We start from the raw sequence: 25911 nt of genomic DNA on the forward strand, positions 1-25911 counted from the left end.
TTTGGTGACATGAGGCTTAGCATAAGCGACTCCATTCTGAGCTTGTATCTTGTTTTTAACAACACACCAACCCACGAAGAAAAGCAAAGCCTCAGGGTTAGGTGCGCAGCCCGGGCAAAGGCAAGAGGAGGGAGGCAGGAAAGAAGCAAAGGAAGGTGGCTCTATCCACTGTGTGTCTAGTGGGAGAAGGAAGGTCAGCATTTTGTTGAAGACCTCTGTTAGCTTTAGCTGCCACAGGGGGCCTTTATGAGAGCCAATAGTAGGGAATGAACATCAGCAGCTTACTATGCAAGGGTGCCTCCCGCCGCAACCATGGTTGGGTGCCCTGGCCCTTCCTTCGTCTCATGGATCAGGGCGACAGACTGAGTACTCCTCACAGATCAGGCTTGGTGTGTGCTTGGTGAACCAACCAACTGATGAGAAAGACCACAGAAGTCAAAAGCATTTTCCTCTGTTTCCCACTGTCAACAAAACGAAGAAAGAAGATGAGAGTATATTTGGCGTCGTAAGAATTGCAATTCGGAAGACACAGATTTGATTAAAACGGAAGGAGTGTTCCGGAGAAGAGAAAAAGTCAGGGGCTTATAAAGGCAAAAGCCACGAGACTGTACTCTGACACAAGAAAAGAAATAGTCATGAGTTGTTTTAGGTTAAGGATCTGATAAATAGGTAGGCTGTCATGAGTTATATTAGGGTAAGGGTAATAAGTATCAAGTTTCTGGCAGATGTTCTGGATGCCTTCATTAGGATAGTAAGTGGTCAAAACGTCAGATTTCATCCAGGCTGAGCCATGCATAAATTACTTTGTCAGTGGCCTTCCAGCTCCATTTTAGAGAGCTCTCTTAGCAATACTCTATTTTGATTTTCCTTTCACACCATCTTTTCCTTTTTTCTTCTAATAATTTTTTCTGATTTTAAAATTCACATTTTCTTTGAGGAGCATGAGCATCTGGGAAATACAGTAAAGTTTAGAGGAGAAATAAAAATTGTCCACAATTTCATCACACACAGATACACAAAAATATTAACCATGGTTTTCTTCCTGTTTAAAAAAAGTTTTTTTTTTAACAAAATTTAATCATATGTGTGGTTTTGTATCTTTTTCTTTTCTTTTTCTTTTTTTTTTGCCTGCTGGGCTCTTCACTGTGGTTCGTGGGCTCCAGAGTGCACGTGCTCAGTAGTTGCGGCGCGCGGGCTTAGTTTCCCCGTGGCATGTGGGATCTTAGTTCCCTGATCAGGGATCGAACCCGCGTCCCCTGCATTGGAAGGCGGATTCTTAACCACTGGACCACCAGGGAAGTCCTTGTATCTTTTTCATTCAATATTATGAGTGTTTCCACCATCAATATTTTCCCAGGACGTACTTTGTAACTGAAACTGAGTCCCCTGGAAATCGAGTTCCTTTACTGAGTTTATAATAAATCTCTCTCTCTAAAACTTTATTCCCTTTCTTATCCCCTCTGATCTCAATCCTGTGCTAACTGAACACTAATCACCCAGAGTCAGATGGCTACAATTGCTGTTGCTGATAACATCGTTAATGTACTAACCTTGCTATTATAGATGTCATCATTAAGGTATAAACTCATGTATTTTCTCCAGAGGAAGATGAGCTAACAGACTCCTGAACCATGGACCACGTGGCCAGAAAACTGTAAACCAGAAACATCCTAACTCCCAAAACTACAATTAAGAAATGTCACAAGATGATGACTAATCCCAGCCTCTTTGTTCTTCCCCTTGTGGACTTAAAAAATTATTCACAACCTAAAAGTTCAGAGTTACGTTTTATTTGGCGGGAATTTTTAGGACTTCAAGCCCGGGAGGTAGCATCTCAAGTAACCCTGAGAAAACTGCTCTTGGCAGGGGGTGGGGAGCCAGGTTATATAGAAGTTTTGCAACAAAGGGCAGGTAGTTGGAACATCAAAGGATTATTCTAAATTAAGAAAACCAGATACCCCAAATTAAGGAATTTAGTGCTTTTCTATGTATGGGAAGATGCAAGAGTCTGGGCTCACTGAAATCATTCCTTTGAATATGCACTTTAGCTATCTGGGGCCAGTATCCTGTGTTTTCACATCCTCAGTTCCCTCAGGGCTCACGGTAGGGAGTGGCTGCAGTCTGATGGCTGCTAGATGGCAGGTATTCTTTCCTTCCTGAGTTTCCTTGGGGCTCACCAGCTCACGGATGGAGGGCTGCAATTGCTGATGACTATGACATCCTTTGTTTACTGATGTGGCAGGAAATATTCCATTCCTCACCCTTAAAAAAAAAACCCTAACTCAGAGACCAAGTTGAAGTGGATCTGAGGCTTGCTTCCCACTCCCTTGCTTGGCACCCTGCAGTAAGTCCTTATTTTGCTGCAAACTCCCCTTGTCAAAGTTTGGCTTTCTTCACTTGGGGCATAAGAGGCCTTTGCTCGGTTACATATATGCTGCAAAGTATTTTTTAAAAATACACATCAAAAATCTAATAAATCTTAAGCCGGATAGCAGAACTACGCGCCTCGGTGCGAAGCACTACCAGGCTGGAGTGCAGCCGGAGGTGTGAAGAGTCTTCCGCTCACAGCCCAGCCCAGCCCGGGCCGCTCGCGGACTGGCCAGGTCCCCAGGCCCCGCCCACTCAGCGCCGACAGGCGGCCGCAGTGCGCAGGAACGGAAGTTAGGCCGCCCCTCCCCCACTCACTTCCGGCCGCGGCTCAGTTCTCCCGCCTCCGCCTGCGCCGAGGCTCGTGGTTGTCCCGCCATGGCACTGTCGCGGGGGCTGCCGCGGGAGCTGGCCGAGGCCGTGGCCGGGGGCCGGGTCCTGGTGGTGGGCGCGGGCGGCATCGGCTGCGAGCTCCTCAAAAACCTCGTGCTCACCGGCTTCTCCCACATCGACCTGGTGAGGGCCAGGCGTGCGCGCGGGCTGAATGGCGGGCCGTGGAGCCGGGGCCGGGGGATCGGGGCCCGGAGGTCCGGACCTGAGCTGTGGGTGCGGGGGCGGACCAAGAGGCCCTGGGGTCGTCGCTGCCCGCCTAGAGGGAGCTCTTCGGCGGCTACGGGGTGGGCGTCGCTGCACGCCGGGCCCGCTCCGCACGCTGAGGAGGCCAAGGGCCCGGGTCTTCCGGGCGTCCCGCGAAGAGCCGTCCCCCGCCTCCCAGGCAGCGCCAATTTGTGGCGGCTCTGGGGTGTGGAAGAGTCCTCGTGTCTTCGCTTCAGAGCAGATCCCCAGCTTTAACCGGAGGCAGGAGAGGATTGTCTCGAGTCCCTTGGGGATGTTGTGAGTGTTCAATTCGAAGTCCCCCTTAACTCAGATAATATGCAGAGCAGAGGATGGCAGTGGTAACAACCAGGACCTACTGAGCGCTTGTCCCGAGCCCGGCGCTGTCCTGCGCGGTCTACTCGCCTTAATGCACTTAATCTTCACTACCATCATAGGCTTGTAAACCCTGTCTTCATCCCATTTTATTTTTAACAGATAAGAGGGAAAGTGAGGTACGGTGGGTACGGTGGGGTTTAGTAACTTAGCTAGGACTCCTTTGTGGCTCGCGCCCCTCTCTTCTGGGTACAATCTGCGTGACTGTCATTGTTATCACCGCAGATTATTTCGTTAAAGGTATTGGTTAGGATTTTAACTTTTGCATTGCTGTACAGTGACGGGAAGCTACTGTAATTCTGAGTCAAGTCATTTCTGTTAATGTAAACTTTTTAGAGATTGGAGTTGTAACCTGAAATTTGGATGTGAGTTTATAGCATCTTAAGGTGTAGTGGAAACATGGAATTAAAAAAAAAAAAAAAAAAAGTAGAGGTGGCCGACTGAACTAATAAATGAGTGACTGGGGGGAGAAGCGTTTACGCATTTTCCATTGGTTTTTATAGGGTTAGTCTTTCCATTCAGTTCTGTATCCCAAATATGAATGTGGCATAGCTAATACCTACTAATACTTCTTCAAAAGGATCATTTTGTAATAGACATGACAGTGAATTGGGGCACCTGAAAAATAAATGCTGATCCTTTTTTATTTGGTTTAATTTTTGTAGTAAATTTAGAAAGCACAGATAAAAAATGTTAGGTGATTATATGTTTTGGTGATTTTCACCAAAACCATTAGGGTGTTTCACAGTTAGAACATTTCATTACTCTTCATGTAAATTTATTGAAATGGAGTGAAAATGGTTTTAGTTATAATTATTTCTTCTCATATTTATTTTGAAGCAGCAGTTAGATAAGACTTAAAACGTGAGACTTCTAACCTTGTGTAGAAGTTTCCCTCCACAGCCCTCAAGTAATGATTGTAAATGAAATTGTGTGTGGGTAAAGACTTTTGAATTAAAGAAAGCAGCAAAAATTCAATAAATCTATTTGCCAAGTATCATTTAAGAAAAAGAACAGGGCACAGTTAAATCTATTATGTTGGATTTGAAAGAGTAATCAGATTGATAGAGAAATGATGGAAATATAATGCATTTTCAGCATCATTTTGTCGTCTTAAGGAATTTCCTAACATGTTTGCCAGTATGATTAAACAAATGAACCAAAAAAGCATCCTTTCTAAAATATTTTTGAGAAAGTTGTCTCTGAAATTCAATCTTGTTTTAATACGCATTAAATTATTTTTATCAATTTAACAACTTTAGTATATTGGTCAAAAAGCATTTTCTCCACTAACGTAGCAAATATCAAAAGTTCTGGGTTATGGATGCTGAGGATAGTGATACGTATTGCTCAAACATATCAGGAAATTTGTGATTTATCTGGGGTTTATGCATTTGTAGATTGATCTGGATACTATTGATGTCAGCAACCTCAACAGGCAGTTTTTGTTTCAAAAGAAACATGTTGGAAGATCAAAGGCCCAGGTAACTTTGTATTTCTCATATCATTTCTATTTATTCATTTATATTTCTGCCCTTTGGTGGATCTTCTATTTATGGTATTAGGTTAATTTGGACTCTCTAGTAGGAGGGAGAATACGGGGGAAGCCACCTCTTTTTAGCTGAGGAATTATGAAGAATAAGATCTCTAGAAAAGGACAGAAGACTGTGCCATCCTTTCTTATCTACAGAGGAAATAAAAGTGCTCTACCCAATCCTGTAAATGGTGTCCCTTTCTTAAATTTCTGATCGTTTACTTAGAATGAGCCTTGTGTTCCTACATTCCCTGGAGCTTGGCTGCTCCTGTATTTGTGGGCAAGAGAAGCTGCAGCTTATGCCATTTTTCCCTTTAGAAGAAGACAGCCTCCCCTGAGGTTCTAGCCATCCTGATCTTTCTTTAGTTCCTTGAATGTCCCATCTTGATTCAAGGTTTTAAAACATCTTTCTCTTTGCTTTTCTCCCAGCTTTTTGGGCAAACTTTCACTCTTTTCTCCTTTTCATTTTTCAAATTTTCTCTAGGGGTGCTTTCCTAAATCTCTTAGACCAAATCATATCTTCCACTCATTACAGCCTCTACTTTTTCTATGTATCATTTATCATAGTTTGTAGTTAAATTTATCTGGATGGTTATTTGATTAATGTCACTTTTGCTCACCAAGTGCCGTATACAGTTTCTGATATATGCAAGATGCTTAGTAAATATTTGTTGAGTGACACTTGGTTACTGCATTTGATATTTTTGCTGAAGCTTGCCATTCATGTACAAGTGTATATAAATAGGTGAAATAACTATTGTCTGCCATAGATAGATTTCATATTCAGATAGAAATGTTGTAGTAATTTAGTAAATTAGTAATTTAGTGTTGTTTGTTTTTCCAGGTTGCCAAAGAAAGTGTACTGCAGTTTTACCCGAAAGCTAATATCATAGCCTACCATGACAGCATCATGAAGTATGCTCTAATTATTATGTTGCAAAATTGTGTTTGCTGTGAATTTTTAATTAAACTTTTAAAGTATAAGATACTTTTATTAGCTAAATATATGAACTCAGAGTCATTCTGCTTATTTAAAAATGATTTTTCTAGAATTATTAAAATGTAGTAGGTTGTGTCCACGTAAGTGACATTCTTTTAACAGTTCATATATATATATGTGTGTATATATATATGTATATATATATATAATTTGAATGATTTAGAAAAGAGGTCATTTACTTTAATACTTTCAATAAGTAAGTTACTTGGAAACCTAAAAAGACCTTATATTCTTGTTTTAAATAAAGAGATATTCTAAACTATAAGAAATCAATATACATGATGATTCAGACCTTTCTAAATATATTGCTCTCATTCTGATCGATTTCAGCTGTGGCCTTTTTCAGTTTGAAAGGTTCCCTCTCAAAATAATTTGTTTATTAGGACTGTGACTTCTGTAATATAACACTGGGAATTGTGATGGGGCAGTAGTTTTGATGGTACATAAATATACTCTGATCTCAGTAAAGATAGAGTAAAAATATAATTGTGGAGGTGTTGGGGCAAAGGAACCCTGCATCTAAATGTCCTTTATCTATCGTTGTTGTCCACAAGTAAGTGGTTTTAAAAATAATGAGTTCTTGTTTGAGGCCTGGATTAGAGAAAGTCTTAGGCTTTCTCAGGGAATTTGTGTTTCCAGCTTCCTTTTCATTCTCTGGATGTTTGCTCTACAAGCTTGCCTATAGCCCTACAACCTCCTTACCCTGTGTTGCTTTCCCAGTGCTGCTAAAAGCAGGGACCCTAGGGGCCTGAACCCTGCCTGATCCTGACCATGTGAGGTGAAGCTACAGGCCAGGCAGATCCTGGGAATGTATTCTTTGTATGTTCCCAGGCACTTGCTGCCCCAAGAAGGCCTGGTGGGACTCTCGAAGTCATGCCAGTTTGAGATTCTGCTCTGTGCCCGAGGTAGCTGGCCAAAACGGATGTGTGGTTTAAATTTGTTTCTCGTGTTTGGGGAAAAATCAAACCTATCTATATTGTAGAGACCCCTAATATCAGTTATTTTTGTACTTTTATTACTTTAATGTGCTTTTTAGGACCCTGTATTATACTGTGAAGCTCATGTGTAAGGCCGGTTGTTTTGGTGACCTTTTTTTTTTGTTGTTGTTTTACTTTGTAGCCCTGACTATAATGTGGAATTTTTTCGACAATTTATATTGGTTATGAATGCTTTAGATAACAGAGGTGAGATTATTTTAATACTTTTAATTCTAAGTATTTCCCTTCCTGCATAACAAGATTGTTTACACAATTAGTGTTAATTAAAATATTTCCTTACGAGTTAGAACTTAAAAGACCTAAAGGGAAGTAAGATCAGGTTTAAAGTTTGCCAATTGATTGTAATTTTAACTAGAACTAGTGTGAATATAGGGGAAGTTAAAATCATTAAAGAGGATGATGCATAGGTTGCGTGCATGTATATTTGTTTCAGATTATCCCAGCACTTAAGCACAGTGTGACTTCCTTCGTGTATGTGGAGATCTAAGAAATATCAGTGCCCAAATTTCACCCAAAACCAATTGAGTCAAACTCTAAATGGGACCTAAAGATCATACTTTTTCACAGTTCCCCAGATGATCTAAAGGGCAATTATGGCTGAAAACCACTGTTTTGAGAGTAAGGCAACAGGATGTCAAAGCTAGCATAGAAGTCATGGCTCTTGAATTATTTTGGGTATATCTGGTGCTGTAATATATCAGATTGGATCCTATTACGTGTACACATTTTGGACCATTTAAACTTTACACAAGTTGGTGATATTTCATATAATCAAGTATCATATAGCCAGTTATTGTTAACAAATCTTTGTGTCTGGAATGTGGGGTGAAAATACTTAGTAATACTCTTTCTGTAACTACTTCCACATGTAAAAGTATATCTGTCAAATGAGTTTGTAACAATTTGGGGCCAGAAATATCAAAAGAAAAAACATACAAAGCATGAGAAAGAGGATAACTCTTTTAACCAGACTCATCTTTTTTCCCCTCACCTTAAACTGCCTTAATAGTTCCAAGTTGGGACTTTGCTGGTGGTCCAGTGGTTGAGACTCTGAGCTTCTACTGAGGTGGCGTGGGTTTGATCCTTGGTCGAGGAACTAATACCCTGCATGCTGTGCAGCAAACAAACAAACAAAAAAAAGATAAATAGTTCCAAAGTTGATATTCCACATTCTCCATTTACTTCCATGTATTACCTGATAATTCTATTGGAATAAGAGCAAGTTAAGGGGTTGGAAAACGTTGAAATAATGTTTTTAGCCATATTTAATAGAAGTAGGTACAGCAATAGAAGAGGAAGATGGCACTTTGGTATTAAAAAGTAATATATAGGGATGCTTCTCCTACAGTAAATTTGTGATATAAATTTCTTATCTTTGAAATTTTGCTGTTGAATGTCTCTTAAATGTCTATAACAGTTGTATTACTCTGGTCATAGCTATAAGAAAGTTGTACATGAAATAAAAACAATAAAAAATGGTTTGGGTAAATTTCATCCTAATTAAAGGTAACTGCATACTTTCTTTTTTCTTTTTTTCTTTCTTTTTGTAAACTCCTGTTAACTAGTATTTTTCTTCCAGCTGCCCGAAACCATGTTAATAGAATGTGTCTAGCAGCTGATGTCCCTCTTATTGAGAGTGGAACTGCTGGTTATCTTGGGCAAGTAACCACTATCAAAAAGGTAAAGTACTTTTTTTTGGTTTGGTTTGGTTTGGTTTGTTTTTTGCTTCCCAAATATTTATTTGGGAACTTAAGGAGGGAAGAAGTAAACTTTGGATATATATGACATGGGCTTGTCAGCATCCAGGATGTAAGGATTATTTTGTGCTCCTATAAAACTTAGATGCTATAAAGGTACCAAAAAGAGTACAGGCAAAGATCTTTTAGCTCTGTGCTACTTTGTTTCATGTAGCTTATATATTAAAATCCTTAGGCTAGCAAGCATAATAAACTTGCCTTTTTAAATTCTTAGTAGCCATGAGACTACATGTCATGTTGTAGTTGATATATGGGAAACCAGCCTTCTAAAAAGTTACTTGTCTAAAGTCTGGATTTATAGATCTGAAGAGTACTTTGAAAAAAAATTTTGGAGTATTTGTAAAGTATTGATATTTCAAATATTTAGATAAAACTAGAGAATAAGAACAAATACATGTGTGTTCATAACCCAGTTTTATACAGTCTCAGCATTGTTATTCATTTGCTGCTCAAATCTTTTTTCTTTGAATTCTTTTAAGAAATTAAACACAGATACATTTGAAGAATCATTTTGCAGGTTTTGAAACTAAAAGGAATTATACTCTACTTGAAATTTGGTATTTTTGTCTGCTCTTTGGCAGTTTTTCCATACTGAAGATTGTGGCCGTGCTTCAGTTGTTTTTACTGTTTAATATTACTCTTCGAAAGCTTAATTTATGTCATTCTACAAAGACTTATAAATATCAGTTTATGAGGGGTGACTGCTTGCCATATGGCCGCCCCCAAGAAAGCATATTGGAAGGACACCAGAAATGGCATTATGGAGAAAACACTGGATCTGCTGCAATTTATATTAAAATATTATTTGCAGCTTTGGGGTCTTTAACCATTATTAGAAAGACATTGTTCATTACCATGATCCTGAGACACTAGTATGTGTTAAGACTGAGATTGAGAAGTGCCAAGATAAAGAATATTCATTCTAAGTTTTAGAAAATTATCTCAGGTGCCGTGGACTTCTTTCAAGGATTCCTTACAGTATATCTTTAAACATAACCCTTTAGCAACGAAATGAAGAGTATTTGGTTTGGCAATACTTAGGATTTTTCCATGTATCTGGATAGCTCTGGAAATTAATGCTTTAAATTCACTTAATCTTCAGGAGCTTATAAGGTAAATCTATAAATAATATTTAAATAACTGAGTTTCACAACTTTGAGAGATAATTGGTTGGAAAGTTGTTATTTGTCTTTCTAGTAGTTTTCCCTGTCTGTTTAGTGTGATCAAGGTAAACTTGTAGTTTCTCCTCACCGGGCCAGGAATCAGAGAAGTCCTGGCTTAGTCTTAGCTGTGACTATGGTAGATTCAATTAACTTTTACGTTGTAGTTCCTTATCTGTAAAGTAAGGATTTTGGAGTTACTAATATTTTAAAATTTTCTTGACAGTTGGAATATAGATGAAGGAATGAAATGTTTATGATTATATTACAATATTGAGAAACCACCATGATGGGATAAATGTTTTTCTCATATCCTGACTTTGCAGGGTGTGACTGAGTGTTACGAATGTCATCCCAAACCAACCCAGAGAACTTTTCCTGGCTGTACAATTCGTAACACACCTTCAGAACCTATTCATTGCATCGTTTGGGCAAAATATTTGTTCAAGTAAGAGTATATATGTTTCTGGGCATATTTTTAGTACTGATCATGGACAGTGGGGTCATTTTTATTTGAATACCTTGGAGAAATTGTACTTATGATGATGAAGCTTAGTCTGACTGGAGACAGGCATGTAACTAAATGAATACAAATCTATATATTTGGAAATACTAAAACATACTTAGAAGTAACTCATTGGTTAAAAAAGAAATAATCGAAGTTGAAAATACTTTGTAAAAATACTGAAAATACTACATGTGGAACTTGTAGAATACATTGAATGTGGTAGTTGGAAGAAAAGGTACAGGCTTACACACATGAAGAGAGGTGAACATTAATGAGCAAAGGATCCAACTTATGTTAGAAAAAGAACAACATAAAGTCAAAAAAATTAGAAGGAACGATATAATTGAGGTAAGAGCAAAAAATAAATTGGCAAGTTTGATCATAAAAAGGAGAGGGGGATAGATAACTAAGTGGGGAATATAATCTCAACACAGATTAGAATAATAAGGGGAAAAAATGGGATGATAAAAGATTATGCCAGTACATATCCCCCCCCCCCGCCCGCAACTGCGTTGGGTCTTTGTTGCGGCACAGAGGATCCTCTGCTGTGGCATGCAGGCTCTCTAGTTGTGGCCTGCATACTCAGGCTGCATGCGGGCTTAGTTCCCTGACCAAGGGTGGAACCCGCATCCCCTGCATTGGAAGGTGGATTCTTAAGCACTAGACCACCAGGGAAGTCCCTATGTCAGTACATTTAAAAAACTTAATGATTGGATAAATTCATTTTAAAAACTTAGAAAATGACTCAAAAAGAAATAAAAGGCTCCCTAGGGAAATTTAATCAGTGGGTTAAATTCCTCTGACTGATGCACCAAACCTATGTGAATTTATAGGTGATTTCCACTAAATTTGCAAAGAATATATCATTCTAATCTTACATAAAGTCTCAGAAATTTTTTTTTTTAAATGGAATACTTCATGTTTTGGGGCTATCATATCTTTGATAGCAAAACCAGTTAAGGCTGGGGACTTCTCTGGTGGTCCAGTGGGTAAGACTCCGTGCTCCTAATGCAGGGGGCCCAGGTTCAATCCTGGGTCAGGGAACTAGATCCCGCATGCATGCTGCAACTAAGAGTCCGCATGCCGCAACTAAGACCAGGCACTGCATGCATGCATGCATGAATAAATAAATAAATAAACTTTTTTTTTTTAAGAGAAGGCATTTTGTTATTTATTTACTTATTTATTTACTTTTGGCTGCATTGGGTCTTCGTTGCTGTGCGCAGGCTTTCTCTAGTTGCGGCGAGCGGAGGCTGCTCTTTGTTGTGGTGTGTGGTCTTCTCATTGCAGTGGCTTCTCTTGTTGCGGAACACGGGCTCTAGGCGCGCGGGCTTTAGTAGTTGTGGCTTGCAGGCTCAGTAGTTGTGGCTTGTGGGCTCTAGAGTGCAGGCTCAGTAGTTGTGCACAGGCTTCCTGGATCTGTGGCATGTGGGATCTTCCTGGACCAGGACTCGAACCCGTGTCCCCTGCATTGGCAGGAGGGTTCTTAACCACTGTGCCGCCAGGGATGTCCTACATACATTATTTAAAAAACAAAACAAAACAGTTAAGGCCGTTATAAGAGGAAAATTGTGAGACATTCTCATTCATAAATGTAGATGAAAAAATCCTATACAAAACATTAGCATACAAATCTAGAATGGTATAAAACAAAAAGTATACCATAACCAAGCTGTATTTATTCCAGGAATGCAAGCATGGTTTAACACTAGAAAAATCTATAAATGGCATTTACTTCATTAAGAATTTAAAGAGAAACTATATAATCTTCATAGGTGTCGAAAAAGCATTTGGTAAAATTTAGCGAACACCTTTTCATGACAAAAATTCTTAGTAAACTAGGAGGAGAACTATCAGCCTGATAAAAAATATTTTCTAGAAATCTACAGCAAACATTAGTTTTCTTTATTTTTTCATTAAGGTATAATCACTCAGAAAAGTAAACATATAATGGTGTAACAACAAAATTTCACAAGAAATACACTTGCAAGCTTTATTTACTTGGCAAACATTTTTTTTCTTTTTTAATAGACTTTTTAGAACAGTTTCAGATTTACAGAACAATTGAGAAGATAGCACAGAGTTCCCACACCCAGTTTCCTCTGTTATTAACATCTTAGTATGATACATACATAACAATGAGCCAATATTGATACATTATTTATTAACTAAAGTCCATAGTTTATTTAAATCTCCTTAGTTTTTGCCCAATGTCTTTTTTCTGTTCCAGGATATCCCATTATAGTTAGTTATGTCTTTAGGCCCACCTTAAGGGGGCTGTGACAGTTTCTTAAGACTTTCTTTGTTTTTGATGACCTTGTTAGTTTTGAAGAGTACTGGTCAGGTTTTTTTTTTTGGCTGCATTGGGTCTTCATTGCTGCGTGCGGGCTTTCTCTAGTTGTGGCGAGTGGGTGCTACTCTTTGTTGTGGTGCGTGGGCTTCTCATTGCGGTGGCTTCTCTTGTTGCGGAGCACGGGCTCTAGGCACGCAGGCTCAGTAGTTGCGGTGCGCGGGCTCTAGGGCGCAGGCTCAGTAGTTGTGGCGCACGGGCTTAGTTGCTCCACAGCACGTGGGATCTTCTCGGACCAGGGATTGAACCTGTGTCCCCTTGCATTGGCAGGCGGATTCTTAACCACTGCACCACCAGGGAAGTCCCTGATCAGGTATTTTTTAGGATGCCCCACTGTCGGAATTTGTCTGATGTTTTTCTCTTGATAATACTGTGGTTATGGATTTCTGGGAGAAAGACCACAGAGGTAAAGTGCCATTTTCATCATATCATATGAAGGGTACATGTTATCAACATGATTTATGACTATTAATGTAGGCCTTGATTACTTTAAGGTAGTGTTTGTCTGTTTTCTCCACTGTAAAGTTACTCCCTCCCCTTTCTATATTGTCCTGTCTCTTCTCACCCATTTATTGATATCAGTGTGGACTCATTGATATTGAATATAGTTTCGGTTATAATCTAATACTGTTTTATTTTGTTGCTCAAATTGTTCCAGCTTTGGCCACTGGGAGCTCTTCAGTTGGCTTTGTGCTCTTTGATATACTGCCATCAATGTGTGGGGTTTTTTTGGAGCAATTCCTTACTTTCTGGTACTACAAGATGCTCCACGCTCATCTTGTATGTTTCCTGCTTCAGCCCTAGAATTAGACATTTCTTCAAGGAGCCCTGGTTCCTTTAATTGAAGAATGATACTAGGAACCAAGATGCAAGTGCTTAGGCATAGTTCTGGGGTGCCATTTCTTTTAGGCCCTCTTAGCTGACAGAGCAAAAAATATATTTATACTAATTTGTGTATATAAAATATTGATATGATTCAGTGCAATTCTAATTAAAATCTCATTGGGGATTTTATTAGAACTTGTTCAGCTGATTCTAAAATTTATATGGAAGAATAAAGCCTAAGTGGAACCAAAACATTCTTGGAGAAGAGTAAGTTGAGGTGACTTGCTTTAACAGATTTCAAGATTTAATATAAGGTAAAAATAGTTTAGTGAGTTGCTGGTGCAGGGATAGAAAAACAGACTGTAACTGAGGTTGCACAGTAGATCCCAGATGAAAGAAGGGACTAAATAAAAGGGAAGGCAGTTCACTACCAATGTGGAAAAAAATTGTATTCTCTACTTCAAAGGATATGTGTAAATTAACAATATATAGAAATTAAGTCCAAGTGGATTAATTATTCAGATGTGAAAGACAAAACTTTAAAATTTTCTAATATAGGAGAAAATCTTTATCTTTGGGGTTAAGGAACAATTTCTCAAGATACAAAAGTGCTAATTATAAAATAAAGGATTGATACATTCAAATTCATTTAGTGTCTCGTCAAGAGACATTAAATGATGTATAAATAATAAGCTGTTATATGGGATGAAATAGCTGTAACATATAAGCAACTAAAACTGTGATCTGGAGTATATTCCTGGAATCAATAAGAAAAAGACAACCTGACAAAATAATACTAACATACATTTTTTCACTTAAAGGGAAACCCAGATAGGCAATAAGCAAATGAAGATAGTGTTTAACTTTATGATTGACTTGCAAAATCACGAATAAAGCCACAGTAACATACTATTTTACACTTGCTAGTTTGGCAGAACATTAAGTCCGGAGAGGAAGTAAGTCGATAGGAACTCTTACGTGCCATTGTGGGGCTATATTTTGGGGCACAACCAATGTGGGAAACAAATGGCCATTTTCTTGTAAAGTGTATCAGGATCTTTGAGATTTTTACTGTACAAAGGATTTCTTTAAGATAGCTTTATTATCAGACTTCCCTGGTGGTCCAGTGGTTAAGACTCCGTACTTCCGATGCAGGGGGCACGGGTTCGATCCCTGGTCGGGGAAGTTCCGCGTGTCGCAGCCAAAAAAAAAAAAAAAAAAGATAGCTTTTTAGATAGCTTAAGTTATGTGCTTGAGGAATGGTTAGAAAGTTATTAAACAATTCTTAGGATAATTTGCTTAACAAAAGAGAATTTCAGCTTAATACTTTTCTGTTATTTCTTATAAAAGAAAACCGTCTTATTCACTGCTGCGTTTCCTGCACCTAGACCAGTGCCTCGCACATAATAGGTGTGTCAGTATTTGTTTAACAGCTAGCTACAGGTATATTTCACAGTTATTATTCTGGCAGTGGAATGTTATCCATGTTGGAATATAAAAGCCGCTCACCTGTCTCTTGATCAAAGATTTTAACATAGGAATTTGCAGAGCCTAGCTGGCAGAAATGAATCTAGGTCTACTAAAATTTAGCCTTGCCTGTGTTGTGGTTGAAACGAGGATGCAAGCTGTTTTTTGTTTTTTTTTTTTAGTTAGTTAGTTTTGGCTGCGTTGGGTCTTCGTTGCTGCGTGCAGGCTTTCTCTAGTTGTGGCGAGCAGGGCTACTCTTTGTTGTGGTGCGTGGGCTTCTCATTGCAGTAGCTTCTCTTCTGGCAGAGCATGGGCTCTAGGCACGTGGGCTTCAGTAGTTGTGGCACATGGGCTCAGTAGTTGTGGCTCGTGGGCCCTAGAGCACAGGCTCAGTAGTGTGGACGCACGAGCTTAGTTGCTCTGCAGCATGTGGGATCTTCCCGGACCAAGGCTCAAACCCGTGTCCCCTGCATTGGCAGGCGGATTCTTAACCACTGTGCCACCAGGGAAGTCCCTGCAAGCTGTTTTAAACAGATTGTTTTAATACTTTTAAGTTTATGGAGCATAATTTGTCAATTGTTTATTTTTCATCCCTACTAAAGATTTGAGATAACTAAATTAGTTGTTTTTGAGAAAAGTAGAAAAAGTTAACCTTTGTTCAGAGTATTTTGTTGTACATAAATATTTACTACTCTTAAATTATAGCCAGTTGTTTGGAGAAGAAGATGCTGATCAAGAAGTGTCTCCTGACAGAGCTGACCCTGAAGCTTCCTGTGAGTAAACTAGTTGGGATATATTTTCTTATTGGTGAGCACTATCTTTATTTTGCTAATTTAATATTGATAGCTTAAGGCGGGGGAAAATAATTGCTGTTATGTGCTAGATAATATGTTATGTGTTTAAGGGGTGTTTTTAAAAATGGGTACTGCCATTTTTCTTGTGAGGAAACACGGTGCAGGGAAGTTTCACAAATCTAGTAAATAGAGGCAGGAATTGTTCCCAGATCTGATTATAGGTCTGTACTTGGACCTGCTCTACATATGGCCTTCAGACACTGAGGTAGAAAAAGATGGTGACGAGCATGTTATAATTCTGTCTCCTTGAACTCAGAATGCGTCAGATGCGGGTGTCCTCCATGGTGACTCTTTTTTCCCCTAAAGGTAGATGAGAGCTTAGTTCTACACTAACTACAGTTGAAAATAAAATGGTGTTTGTTTTGTAGGGGAACCAATGGAAGCCGAAGCCAGAGCCAGAGCATCTAATGAAGATGGTGACATTAAACGTATTTCCACCAAGGAATGGGCTAAATCAACTGGATATGATCCAGTTAAACTTTTTACCAAGGTTAGGTTTACTTTTTTTTTATAATTGTGGATAGATTTTTGTTACTCTGTTTGTTTTAAACTAGTGCATGATTGAATTACACTTCTTTTTATGCCTACTGCTGTCTTAGTGAATTCATTGATGCAGGTGGGATAAACAGGTTTGAAATTTTAACATCAATACTAAATCAGTATAGCATCTTTATAGAAGGTAAAATACAGAGGCTTGCTTATTCACTCTTGGTTATCTTTCCTTCCCTCACTTTCACTGAACTTCTTGATTTTCTTTGTATAACTGACTTTTGGTTCCTGCTGTTTCTCGTCTTATATCCCTTTGCCGCTCAGATCTTCTATTGAGAGTTTGGTTGACATGTTCTAAATTGCTCTTGAATCCCTAAGCCTGTGTTCTTGGGTGAATTCCTCTTCATTTTATGTATTGTTTGCTCAGTATTTTTAGAGAAATCTGTAAGATTGCTTTAATTAGGTCTACCTAATTATGGCTCAGCTAGGCCCTCAGATATGCGTTTTAAAAGTCTTTTTATTTCTCCTACCTTCATTGCCTAGCAAGTTTATCATAATAGGCACTTGAAGCTTTCTCAACTTGTCTTAAACTGCCTAATATGACCTTATTAGGCAGATGACCTTAAGGATATATTAACAGGTTTGAAGCCATTGGACATAATTTACCTGTTAAGAGAAGGTCCCACTTCACCGCAAACTCTTTCTCTTTTCCCTGCTTCTTTTTTATTTTTTTTCTTTTATTCAAAAAAATTTTTTTTAATTGGAATATAGTTGATTTACAATGTTGTGTTAGTTTCAGGTGTGCAGCAAAGTCAGTTATGCATATATTTTAAGATTCTTTTTCCATATAGGTCATTACAGAGTACTGAGTTCCCTGTGCTATACAGTAGGTTCTTATTAGCTGTTTTCTGTTTGAGAGAAATCCCTTTGAGTAAAGGCTAACGCTTCCACCTGGTATTTTTCCGTCTTGTACCTTTTTCTTCAAATAGTATTTTCTCTCTGCCCTGCATCTTGAGTCTCCTGGCTCCTCCTGTCTGCTTTCTGGCATGCACACGTCCTGTTGTCCTAAGCAAATGGCCTACTGCTCCCTCCAGCTTCTATTTCATCTTTCCTCAGTGACAATACATGACACAGGTTGACTTTCTTAAACCTACTGCATTTATTTCCTCATTACAGCCTTTACCTTAGAAAGTGGTTTTTATTTTGATTATACTTAAAATCAAATGCACTTAACTCTGATATGGTTATCGACAGTGTTTTCCAAACTAGTATCCATATACCTATTTCCATTCCAACGTGAGCAACGGTTGAATGCCAGAATAATCTGAAGTACATCTCCAATCCGTTGTTCAACAGGTAACTTTAAGCATCTGCTGTGTGCCAGGGGCCACTTTAAGTACACAGGATTTAGTGGTGAAAGACAGAAAATAGGGTCCCAGCTCTTTTTAGGGAGGGAGCTCAGCATCTAGAAGGGAAGTCAAACATTGAACAAGGAATTTCAGGTTCAGGGTGTTATGACGTTCAGTTCTGATGCATTGGAACCCTCTAATAATAAGTAAACTTAACCCCTCTTATTATTAAACATTATTATTAGACCTAGTATGAGGGTTCAGAAGAGGCTGTCCAGAGGCTGTCAAGACTTCTTTAAAGTCTTGACATTTCAACTCAAGACTTTAAAGAATAAGGGTGGGGATGAGTGTGCAGCATATGGAAAGAAAGTTTCAGGTTGAAGAACTGAAATAATTCCCATTAAAGGGGAGAGTGGAAAGAGGTCTGGAAAGGTAAGCTGAGGTTAGATCTGGCACGATAAGGATGTTATACCAAGGCAGTGGAAATCCATTAAAGGGTAGTCTATAAGGTATAGAAAGTATGCAGTGCACTATTGTAGGACCTGGTGTTCCTCTTGTAACCAATATGGGACAGTGCCTTCTGGAGTTGTGCAATGCCAGAATAATCTGAAGTACAACCATCTGCATTCCCAGTGGAGTGTGGAGGAAAAGTTAGACTCAACAGGACTTTGTATGTATAAAGTGAGGAATGAAGAATAATACTACCTGGTTTCCTGCTGGGCAGCAGGTGAACAGAGGTGCCGTTCTCTGAGATAGGTAGGGTGAGAAACAGATGTGTGCGTGGGGGTTGGGGAAGAGGGGAAGGTGATAGAATTAATTTTGAGATTCCTCTGGGATATTAGAGAGATGACAGATGGTTCTAGGTAAGTAGAGCAGTTTAGACTAGGGATTTGGTTGAGATTCATAGGTTTATAGAAAGAGACAGGAGTGTGAAGATAGGGACTTCCTGGGTGGTTCAGTGGTTAGAATCCACCTGCCAATGCAGGGGACACGGGTTCGAGCCCTGGTCCGGGAAGATCCCACATGCTGCGGAGCAACTAAGCCCATGGGCCACAACTACTGAGCCTGCGCTCTAGAGCCCGTGAGCCACAACTACTGAGCTCACGTGTCACAACTACTGAAGCCCGAGCGCCTAGAGCCTGTGCTCCGCAACAAGAGAAGCCACCTCAGTGAGAACCCTGCACACCACAACGCAGAGTAGCTCCCACTCACCGCAACTAGAGAAAGCCCACGCACAGCAACGAAGACCCAACACAGCCCAAAATAAATGAATAAATAAATAAATTTTTAAAAAAACTTACAGTACTCAGAGCTGTGTGGTTTTCACACTGAATTGTACTCTAATTAGTTGTATATTTGGCTGGTTTTCAAAGATTAAGGATGCTTAATAAATATTTATTGAATTGAGTATATTTTGATAGAAATAGTTCTTTTAACTTAGCCACATCTAAATTCATACCTGGTACATACAACAAACCTGTGGAATAAATCAGTCAACAATAGAAAATATAGTTAAGGAAAAGGTAAAACTATTAAAATCATCTGAAATTCTGCCACATAGGAAGTGTGATTCATGTGATGGTCTCTCAGTCTACATGTGGTAATGTTTATGTTTTTATTTTCGAAATAGGAATTGTTTTGTGTGTTTGAGGTTATTTGGGGGGGCGGGAGCACATTTCAGAGATGTTGCAGATGGTTAAGAAATTCTGTTTTTGAGCCCTTTTTAAATGTGTGTGCTTTATTGGTATGTACCCACAAACTTGGAGATATTGCTAACTGGTACCTTTAGCCTCAGTTCTTGTGGAGTTGGTGTGTATTCACTTAGTCCGCTTGAATGGTATGATTGTGCTTCCGACTGATCTGAGGAGCTAATTTAGGGGAGGTGACTTGGGAGGACAGGGTCAGTCAGCACAGTTCAGAGTTCTCTTACTCTGCTTTCATCAGCATCTCTGATTTTAAGTGTTTCACATACAGGGGTTTTGTGTAAAATTTCCTTTTACACAAAGGTTTAAGCTCCCCCTGCCCCTTTGAGAATTGTTAATCTACTGGTATGTAACATGTGTTCTTTAAATCAGATTTTATAGTGTAATGTTTAAAATAAATCAGCAGGGAAATTTTGTTTTATTTTATCAGCGTAGGGACTGTAGGGTTCATGGAATTTACCTTTCTTTCTTCCTTTCTTCCTTTCCTCCTTTCCTTCTTTCTATCTTAGCTTTTTAAAGATGATATCAGGTATCTGTTGACAATGGACAAACTGTGGCGGAAAAGGAAACCTCCGGTTCCATTGGATTGGGCTGAAGTGCAGAGTCAAGGTAAAGGATACATTTTTGTCTTTGGGATACCTAAATTGGAAATTCTCTAACCTAAAATCTTTAAATAGCCCTGTCATTTCTTGTTATACAGTGGTATACACCCATGGTAAGAAATTCAGACAGTTCAACAAAGTATGAAGAAGGAAAATCATTGGAAATCTCATCACCTAGGGAAATAGTTACTATTAATGTTTTAGGGAATGTCTTGGTGATAACTCCGTGCACGTAGACGCAGGCAGTTGTATATGCACTTTCCGTAAATGGAATCATACTATTTATATACTCTGACTTGCTCTTTTCAGTCAGTATAATTTAACTAGTCCCTTATCAGTTAACATTTAGTTGTTTCATATTTTCCCTGACATAAAGTGTTGTTCCTTTAACTTAGGAACATATGCAAGAAAAACTATTGCAGTAGTGACTACTTCCTTACCCACTCTCCTTCAACACATTGTGTCTCAGCTTGCTTTGCACAGCAGTGTTCAGCATAGTGGAACTTAAAAGATACCAGGAGACTTAGGATGTCAGTTTGGCGCAGTTTTCTGCAGTTATCTACAGTAACGGATACTTCACTTTATGGCCCAATTCAAGTATTGCTCTAATAGCTTCCACTTATTGAGTGCTAACTATGTTCTGGGCATAATGCTTATTATCTTATCTACATTATATTCTTGAATCCTCCAGTAATCTCCTATGAAGTTCTGAGACAGTCTTGCACCTTTCCTATATTAATATTGGCGATTTTCTTGTACACATAAGTGTATCATAGTGATAATTACTTTAATGGAATTTGTTTCATATTATTTGATTTTCTTATCGTCAGGTATTGAATTGTTAAACAGAGTACAGGAATGATGTTAATAGTGAAATTTCTAATATTTTTTTCTTTAGGAGAAGAAACCAATGCATCAGATCAACAAAATGAACCCCAGTTAGGTCTGAGAGACCAGCAAGTTCTAGATGTAAAGAGCTATGCACGTCTTTTTTCAAAGAGCATTGAGACTTTGAGAGTTCATTTAGCAGAAAAGGGAGATGGAGCTGAGCTTATATGGGACAAGGTTTGTTTTGAAAATGTGTGGCAATTACTTATATATCAAATGTATATTTTAGTTCTTGAGCTGTACCAGAACTTAGTAATTTGGGGATATTGTTTATTCTACCAGATTTTGAGGACATGTTGATTTTTGTTTGGATGTTTTCATCTCTAATTACTACATTGAACTATGAATTTTCTATATGTGAATTTAAGCAATATCATAAAACCTCATTTTAGATTCTCATGTGTTCATGGTTTATAAATGTGACTTTACTGGAGTAAAATGTTTATCTGACTTAAGCAAATAGGCTTAAGAGAACATCTTACGTAATAGAGATTTGTTAATAGAAGTCATAATATCCTTTTGGGGACAACAGCTCATAGGCCTAATTTGGCCTTGAAAGTAATAAAATTGCCTTTTAACTCTTAAAGGTCTGAGAGACTTCTCAATTCAAAAATGAGATGTAATTTTTCTTACAAGTTAAAACAATATTTAATAGTATTTTGCAGTTAAATGTTACATTTTGAGATTTGGTGAGTTTACTTATTTTTAATTGTAGTCAATATTTTCTATGGCTGTAAATGATTTATCTGATAAAGTTTATATGTTCATATATTGGTAAAGATTTGCTGTGGGTTTTAAAATAAGGAGAAAAGTTTGATCAGTTTAAGAAAACTAAGGTAACTTTATGTGCAAATTTTGAGACGGGTTGAATCAGACATCTGAAATAAAGCTGGTAAATTTAGATTTGGGGGAGTCTTGTAAACATTAGTCTTTAGGGTTTGTGTGCTATAAGGAGTAACTGTTAAAAAATTTTTTTTCATTGTTACTGTTACACTAGTGGTTTGGGAGGTTTTCATCTATACACAGGGGCTACATAACAAAACTTGGAACTGTGAATTGTTAGCCTCTGTGAGTAAACTCTGTAACTAATGGGTGTGATAAGCCAATTGCCTGGGGAAGTACCTGATGGACACTGTGTTGGGTACTCTTAAATAATATTTAATCTTCACCACAACCTTACAAGATGTTTATATAATTTTTCCTATTTAACAGATTAATGAATATTGGGTCAGGGAGGTTTATTTGCCTGTGTTTACATAGCTAGCCAAATAAGTATGTAAAGAACCCACATCCTATCAATGCTTTTTCTTTTATACTTTGGTGTTTCTGAATTATGGGCTAGGATAGTTTCTTCTCAGTTCAAAGCAGGAAACCTTGCTGAAATCTAATTAGAGAGACTAGGATATAGTCTCAGGAAGAACGGAAATTGTAAAGGGAAAATTATTGTCCTGCCACATCTGAAAAGAAACAATATAGTACTGTGGTGTACGTGAAGGGAGTTTGGAGAAGGAAAGCCGAAAGGAGTAGTTCAGCTGTTTCTGAGGCTTCAATGAAATAGCTTTCTCAAAACAGCCTGTGTTCCCTGGGTTCTGTACTTGTCACACAACCTTATTGTTGACTGATGGACCCAGGGAAGGATTGCCACCATCAATAAATGCAATTGGTATTCTGGTCTATACTCTTAGTCTCCAGTGCATTTGTTTAAGCAGGAGTGAATTCCTAGAACCTGCTGGCTCTTGGTAAGACTGCATTCCTGGATCACAGGAGCTGATGATGAGCCCCTGCCCCCTTCTCATCCAGAGAGGCCATCTCTTGTTCTAGTTTACTTGTTATAAATGTGTGAAACTGCTGTTCTGAAAGAAATACTAGCCAAATTAGTAAATTTGTGGGGAGACTTGTTAAATTGTTTAAATTATTGGCAGGATGACCCATCTGCAATGGATTTCGTCACCTCTGCTGCAAACCTCAGGATGCATATTTTCAGCATGAATATGAAGAGCAGATTTGATATCAAATGTAAGTTTTTTGTACTTCAATTGTATCATCTAAAATTCTAAGGTTTTTTTTTTAACAGCTAAACTTTTTTTTTTTTTTTTTTTTTTTTTCCAGCAATGGCAGGGAACATTATTCCTGCTATCGCTACTACTAATGCAGTGATTGCTGGGTTGATAGTATTGGAAGGATTGAAGATTTTATCAGGAAAAATAGACCAGTGTAGAACAGTGAGTGTTTCTATTTGCAATTTTTAAATTAAAACAATAAAATTGGTTTAAAGCAATGGAAAAGTAATTATTCAAGTTACCTTGTGAGTTGCATGTTTAAGTAAGCTTCCTGGAAATTATAACAAAAAGGAAAACACATTTGCTTCTCTTATTTTTGTCACATTTGCAGAAGCTAGTTTGCTTCTAACATTTCTAGTTTTACTGATTTCTTGGAAGAACTCCTTGTGTGGGTCCTTACATTAACTTTTCTCAATTGTTTTTCAATTCTAAGAGTTCTCTGGTTTAAAATTCCATTTGGTTATTTTATAGTCCCCTGTTCTTCAGTCATTTTTTGTCAGTCTTTTTTATTTTAAACTTATATTTGATCATGTGAATGTCTGAAATCTTTACGGATGAGTTTACAGTCATCTGCTAGATCTCTCTCATAGTGTTTTGTTTGCTTATGTGATACATAATTTTTTTAAAAAACAATTAGTATTTGTTAAAACTATATCTGTGATAATTCTTTAAGGACCTATTGAAGGTGTGTTTCTTCAGAGAGGATTTTGTGTTTATTTTAATTTTATTTATTTAGTTTTTAAAATTTTATTTATTCGTTTATTTATGGCTGCGTTGGGTCTTCGTTGCTGTGTGCACGGGCTTTCTCTAGTTGCGGCGAGCGAGGGTCACTCCTCATTGCAGTGCGCGGGCCTCTCATTGCGGTGGTTTCTCTCTTGTTGCAGAGCATGGGCTTTAGGATCAGGGCTTGAACCCATGTCCCCTGCATTGGCAGGCAGATTCTTAACCACTGTGCCACCAGGGAAGCCACCCAGTGCCATTATTAATGCACTCTTAAAATACCTTTTATTGTTTCCATGAAATTTCAGGGTGAGGGAATGTAGACTCATATGGTCAGTCTGCCATCTAGGTTCAGTTTTCTATTTAAATTTTTATTTTGGTTGTCATGTTTTTAATTTATAAGAACTATATATTTTTTGATTTCTACCTTTTTATAGCAGCCTGAACAAGTGTCTACTTTGTTCTGTAACATCCTTTCCATTTCTTTGCTTTCTTATCTCTATTCTTCTCTTGGGCTAATGATACCCATATGTCCGGGCTTCATTTGTTCGCATTTATAAATGAATGCCAGGATAGGTTAATAATAGTGTTAGCCTGAGTATTAGTAGTGTTAGCAATTGTTTTTATTACTGTTGATTTCTACCTTCCCAGTGAAGATCAGGATCAAATAAGTCTGTTCTCTCATTGTACCCTGCTTCCAGCCCTGACAGTACAAATGTATATGCCTAGTATTTATTGTGGAGAGAGGCTACAGTAGGGCTCTTCCTAGCACTTAATGCCTGTCAAGGGATTTACTTCTTTAAGCTTCGGGGAATTGATGGGGTTCTTCTTTAGAGTTAATTCATCTTAGCAGATACCATACTACATGGTAATTCCACGATGAGAATTTGTGTATTAGCTTCCAGTGTTCTGACATTCGTAACTTTGGTGCAGTTTTTTTTTTTTTTAATTTCCCTTGGTTCATATTATTTTTTTGTTTGGGTATTAGGGAAATGGTAATAGTGCCAGACATACATTATTTTTCCTTTAATTATGTAAATGTTAATATCATAGTCATCTGAAAATTTGAAAAAAAGGTAGCTCATTTGTTCCATATATCTGCGAAAGCATTATCATTAATTAGAGAAATTAGTGTATTGGTCTTGTTAGAAGTTGGCTTAAAGTTGATAAGAATAACCACTAGGAAGGAACCCCAAAACTGATTTAATGATGATACCAGAGACAAGTATGGTTAGGCCCTTATTTATGCTAAATTAGTTTGCAGAATAGTCTATAGAGTCTTCAGTACAAGGAGATTTCTTTTCAGTAAGCTCAGCCTTATTTACAAGGTAGCTAATTTAAAAAGAAGGTTGGAAAAATCAGTCTCTTAAGAAGGTTTTGGGACTTCCCTGGTGGCGCATGGGTTAAGAATCTGTCTGCCAATGCAGGGAACGCGGGTTGAAGCCCTGGTCCGGGAAGATCCCACATGCCACGGAGCAGCTAAGCCCGTGAGCCACAACTACTGAGCCTACGCTCTAGAACTCGCGAGCCACAACTGCTGAGCCCGTGTTCCACAACTACTGAAGCCCGCATGCCTAGAGCCCATGCTCCGCAACAAGAGAAGCCACCACGATGAGAAGCCCGTGCACTGCAATGAAGAGTAGCCTCTGCTCGCCACAACTAGAGGAAGCCTGCATGCAACAATGAAGACCCAACACAGCCATAAATAAATAAACAAACAAATAAATAAGTACATACTCAAACTTTTTTTTTTTAAAAAAAAAAAAGGTCTTGATTTTCCTTCTGGAAGGGAGTATTTAAGTGAACACTGTATGGTATGTAAATTATGACTCAAATTTCTGATTTTTGCTTGTGTTTTTTTTTTTTCCAAAGATTTTTTTGAATAAACAACCAAACCCAAGAAAGAAGCTCCTTGTGCCTTGTGCACTGGATCCTCCCAACCCTAATTGTTATGTATGTGCTAGCAAGCCAGAGGTGACTGTGCGGCTGAACGTCCATAAAGTGACTGTTCTCACCTTACAAGATAAGGTAAGTGCAGGGCCTAGTTCTTTTCCACAGGGTTGTTCATTTTTCTTTTTATAAGAAAAAACAAGTCCCCTTTTGCCTTTTACAGTGTTACTGTGATAACAAACTAAAAGCTAGACAATTACCCTAACTACTGAGGTGTGTTGCTCTGATATCCTGGGTTGCTTTACAATCTGGGTCCTGTTGTCTTTCCTGTCTGTGGTTCCAGAATATGTGCTTCACATCCCAGAAGGGAATTTTGGCTAGGTGTTTTTGGCTAGAATAT

General features: G+C 38.4%; 1 protein-coding gene across 2 annotated transcripts in view; it reads left to right on the forward strand.

The window, feature by feature from the left end:
• The first annotated feature begins 2702 nt into the window (after positions 1 to 2702).
• The window catches only part of UBA2 (ubiquitin like modifier activating enzyme 2), a 31435-nt gene continuing 8226 nt past the window's right edge, over positions 2703 to 25911 (forward strand). The window contains exons 1-13 of one of the 2 annotated variants that reach the window (XM_061172310.1): positions 2703 to 2883; positions 4758 to 4841; positions 5736 to 5806; positions 7011 to 7075; positions 8469 to 8569; positions 10133 to 10254; positions 15662 to 15729; positions 16179 to 16300; positions 19861 to 19960; positions 20852 to 21018; positions 22764 to 22857; positions 22951 to 23063; positions 25494 to 25649. In XM_061172310.1, coding sequence (XP_061028293.1) covers positions 2746 to 2883; positions 4758 to 4841; positions 5736 to 5806; positions 7011 to 7075; positions 8469 to 8569; positions 10133 to 10254; positions 15662 to 15729; positions 16179 to 16300; positions 19861 to 19960; positions 20852 to 21018; positions 22764 to 22857; positions 22951 to 23063; positions 25494 to 25649 — 1401 coding nt within the window. In that variant the 5' untranslated portion in view covers positions 2703 to 2745. Of the gene's footprint in view, positions 2884 to 4757; positions 4842 to 5735; positions 5807 to 7010; positions 7076 to 8468; positions 8570 to 10132; positions 10255 to 15661; positions 15730 to 16178; positions 16301 to 19860; positions 19961 to 20851; positions 21019 to 22763; positions 22858 to 22950; positions 23064 to 25493; positions 25650 to 25911 lie in introns of those variants that run through there. The other variant, XM_061172311.1, reaches the window with a different exon arrangement.

Source organism: Eubalaena glacialis, chromosome 18 (assembly GCF_028564815.1).
Source record: "Eubalaena glacialis isolate mEubGla1 chromosome 18, mEubGla1.1.hap2.+ XY, whole genome shotgun sequence".
In the NCBI taxonomy this organism is placed as follows: domain Eukaryota; kingdom Metazoa; phylum Chordata; class Mammalia; order Artiodactyla; family Balaenidae; genus Eubalaena; species Eubalaena glacialis.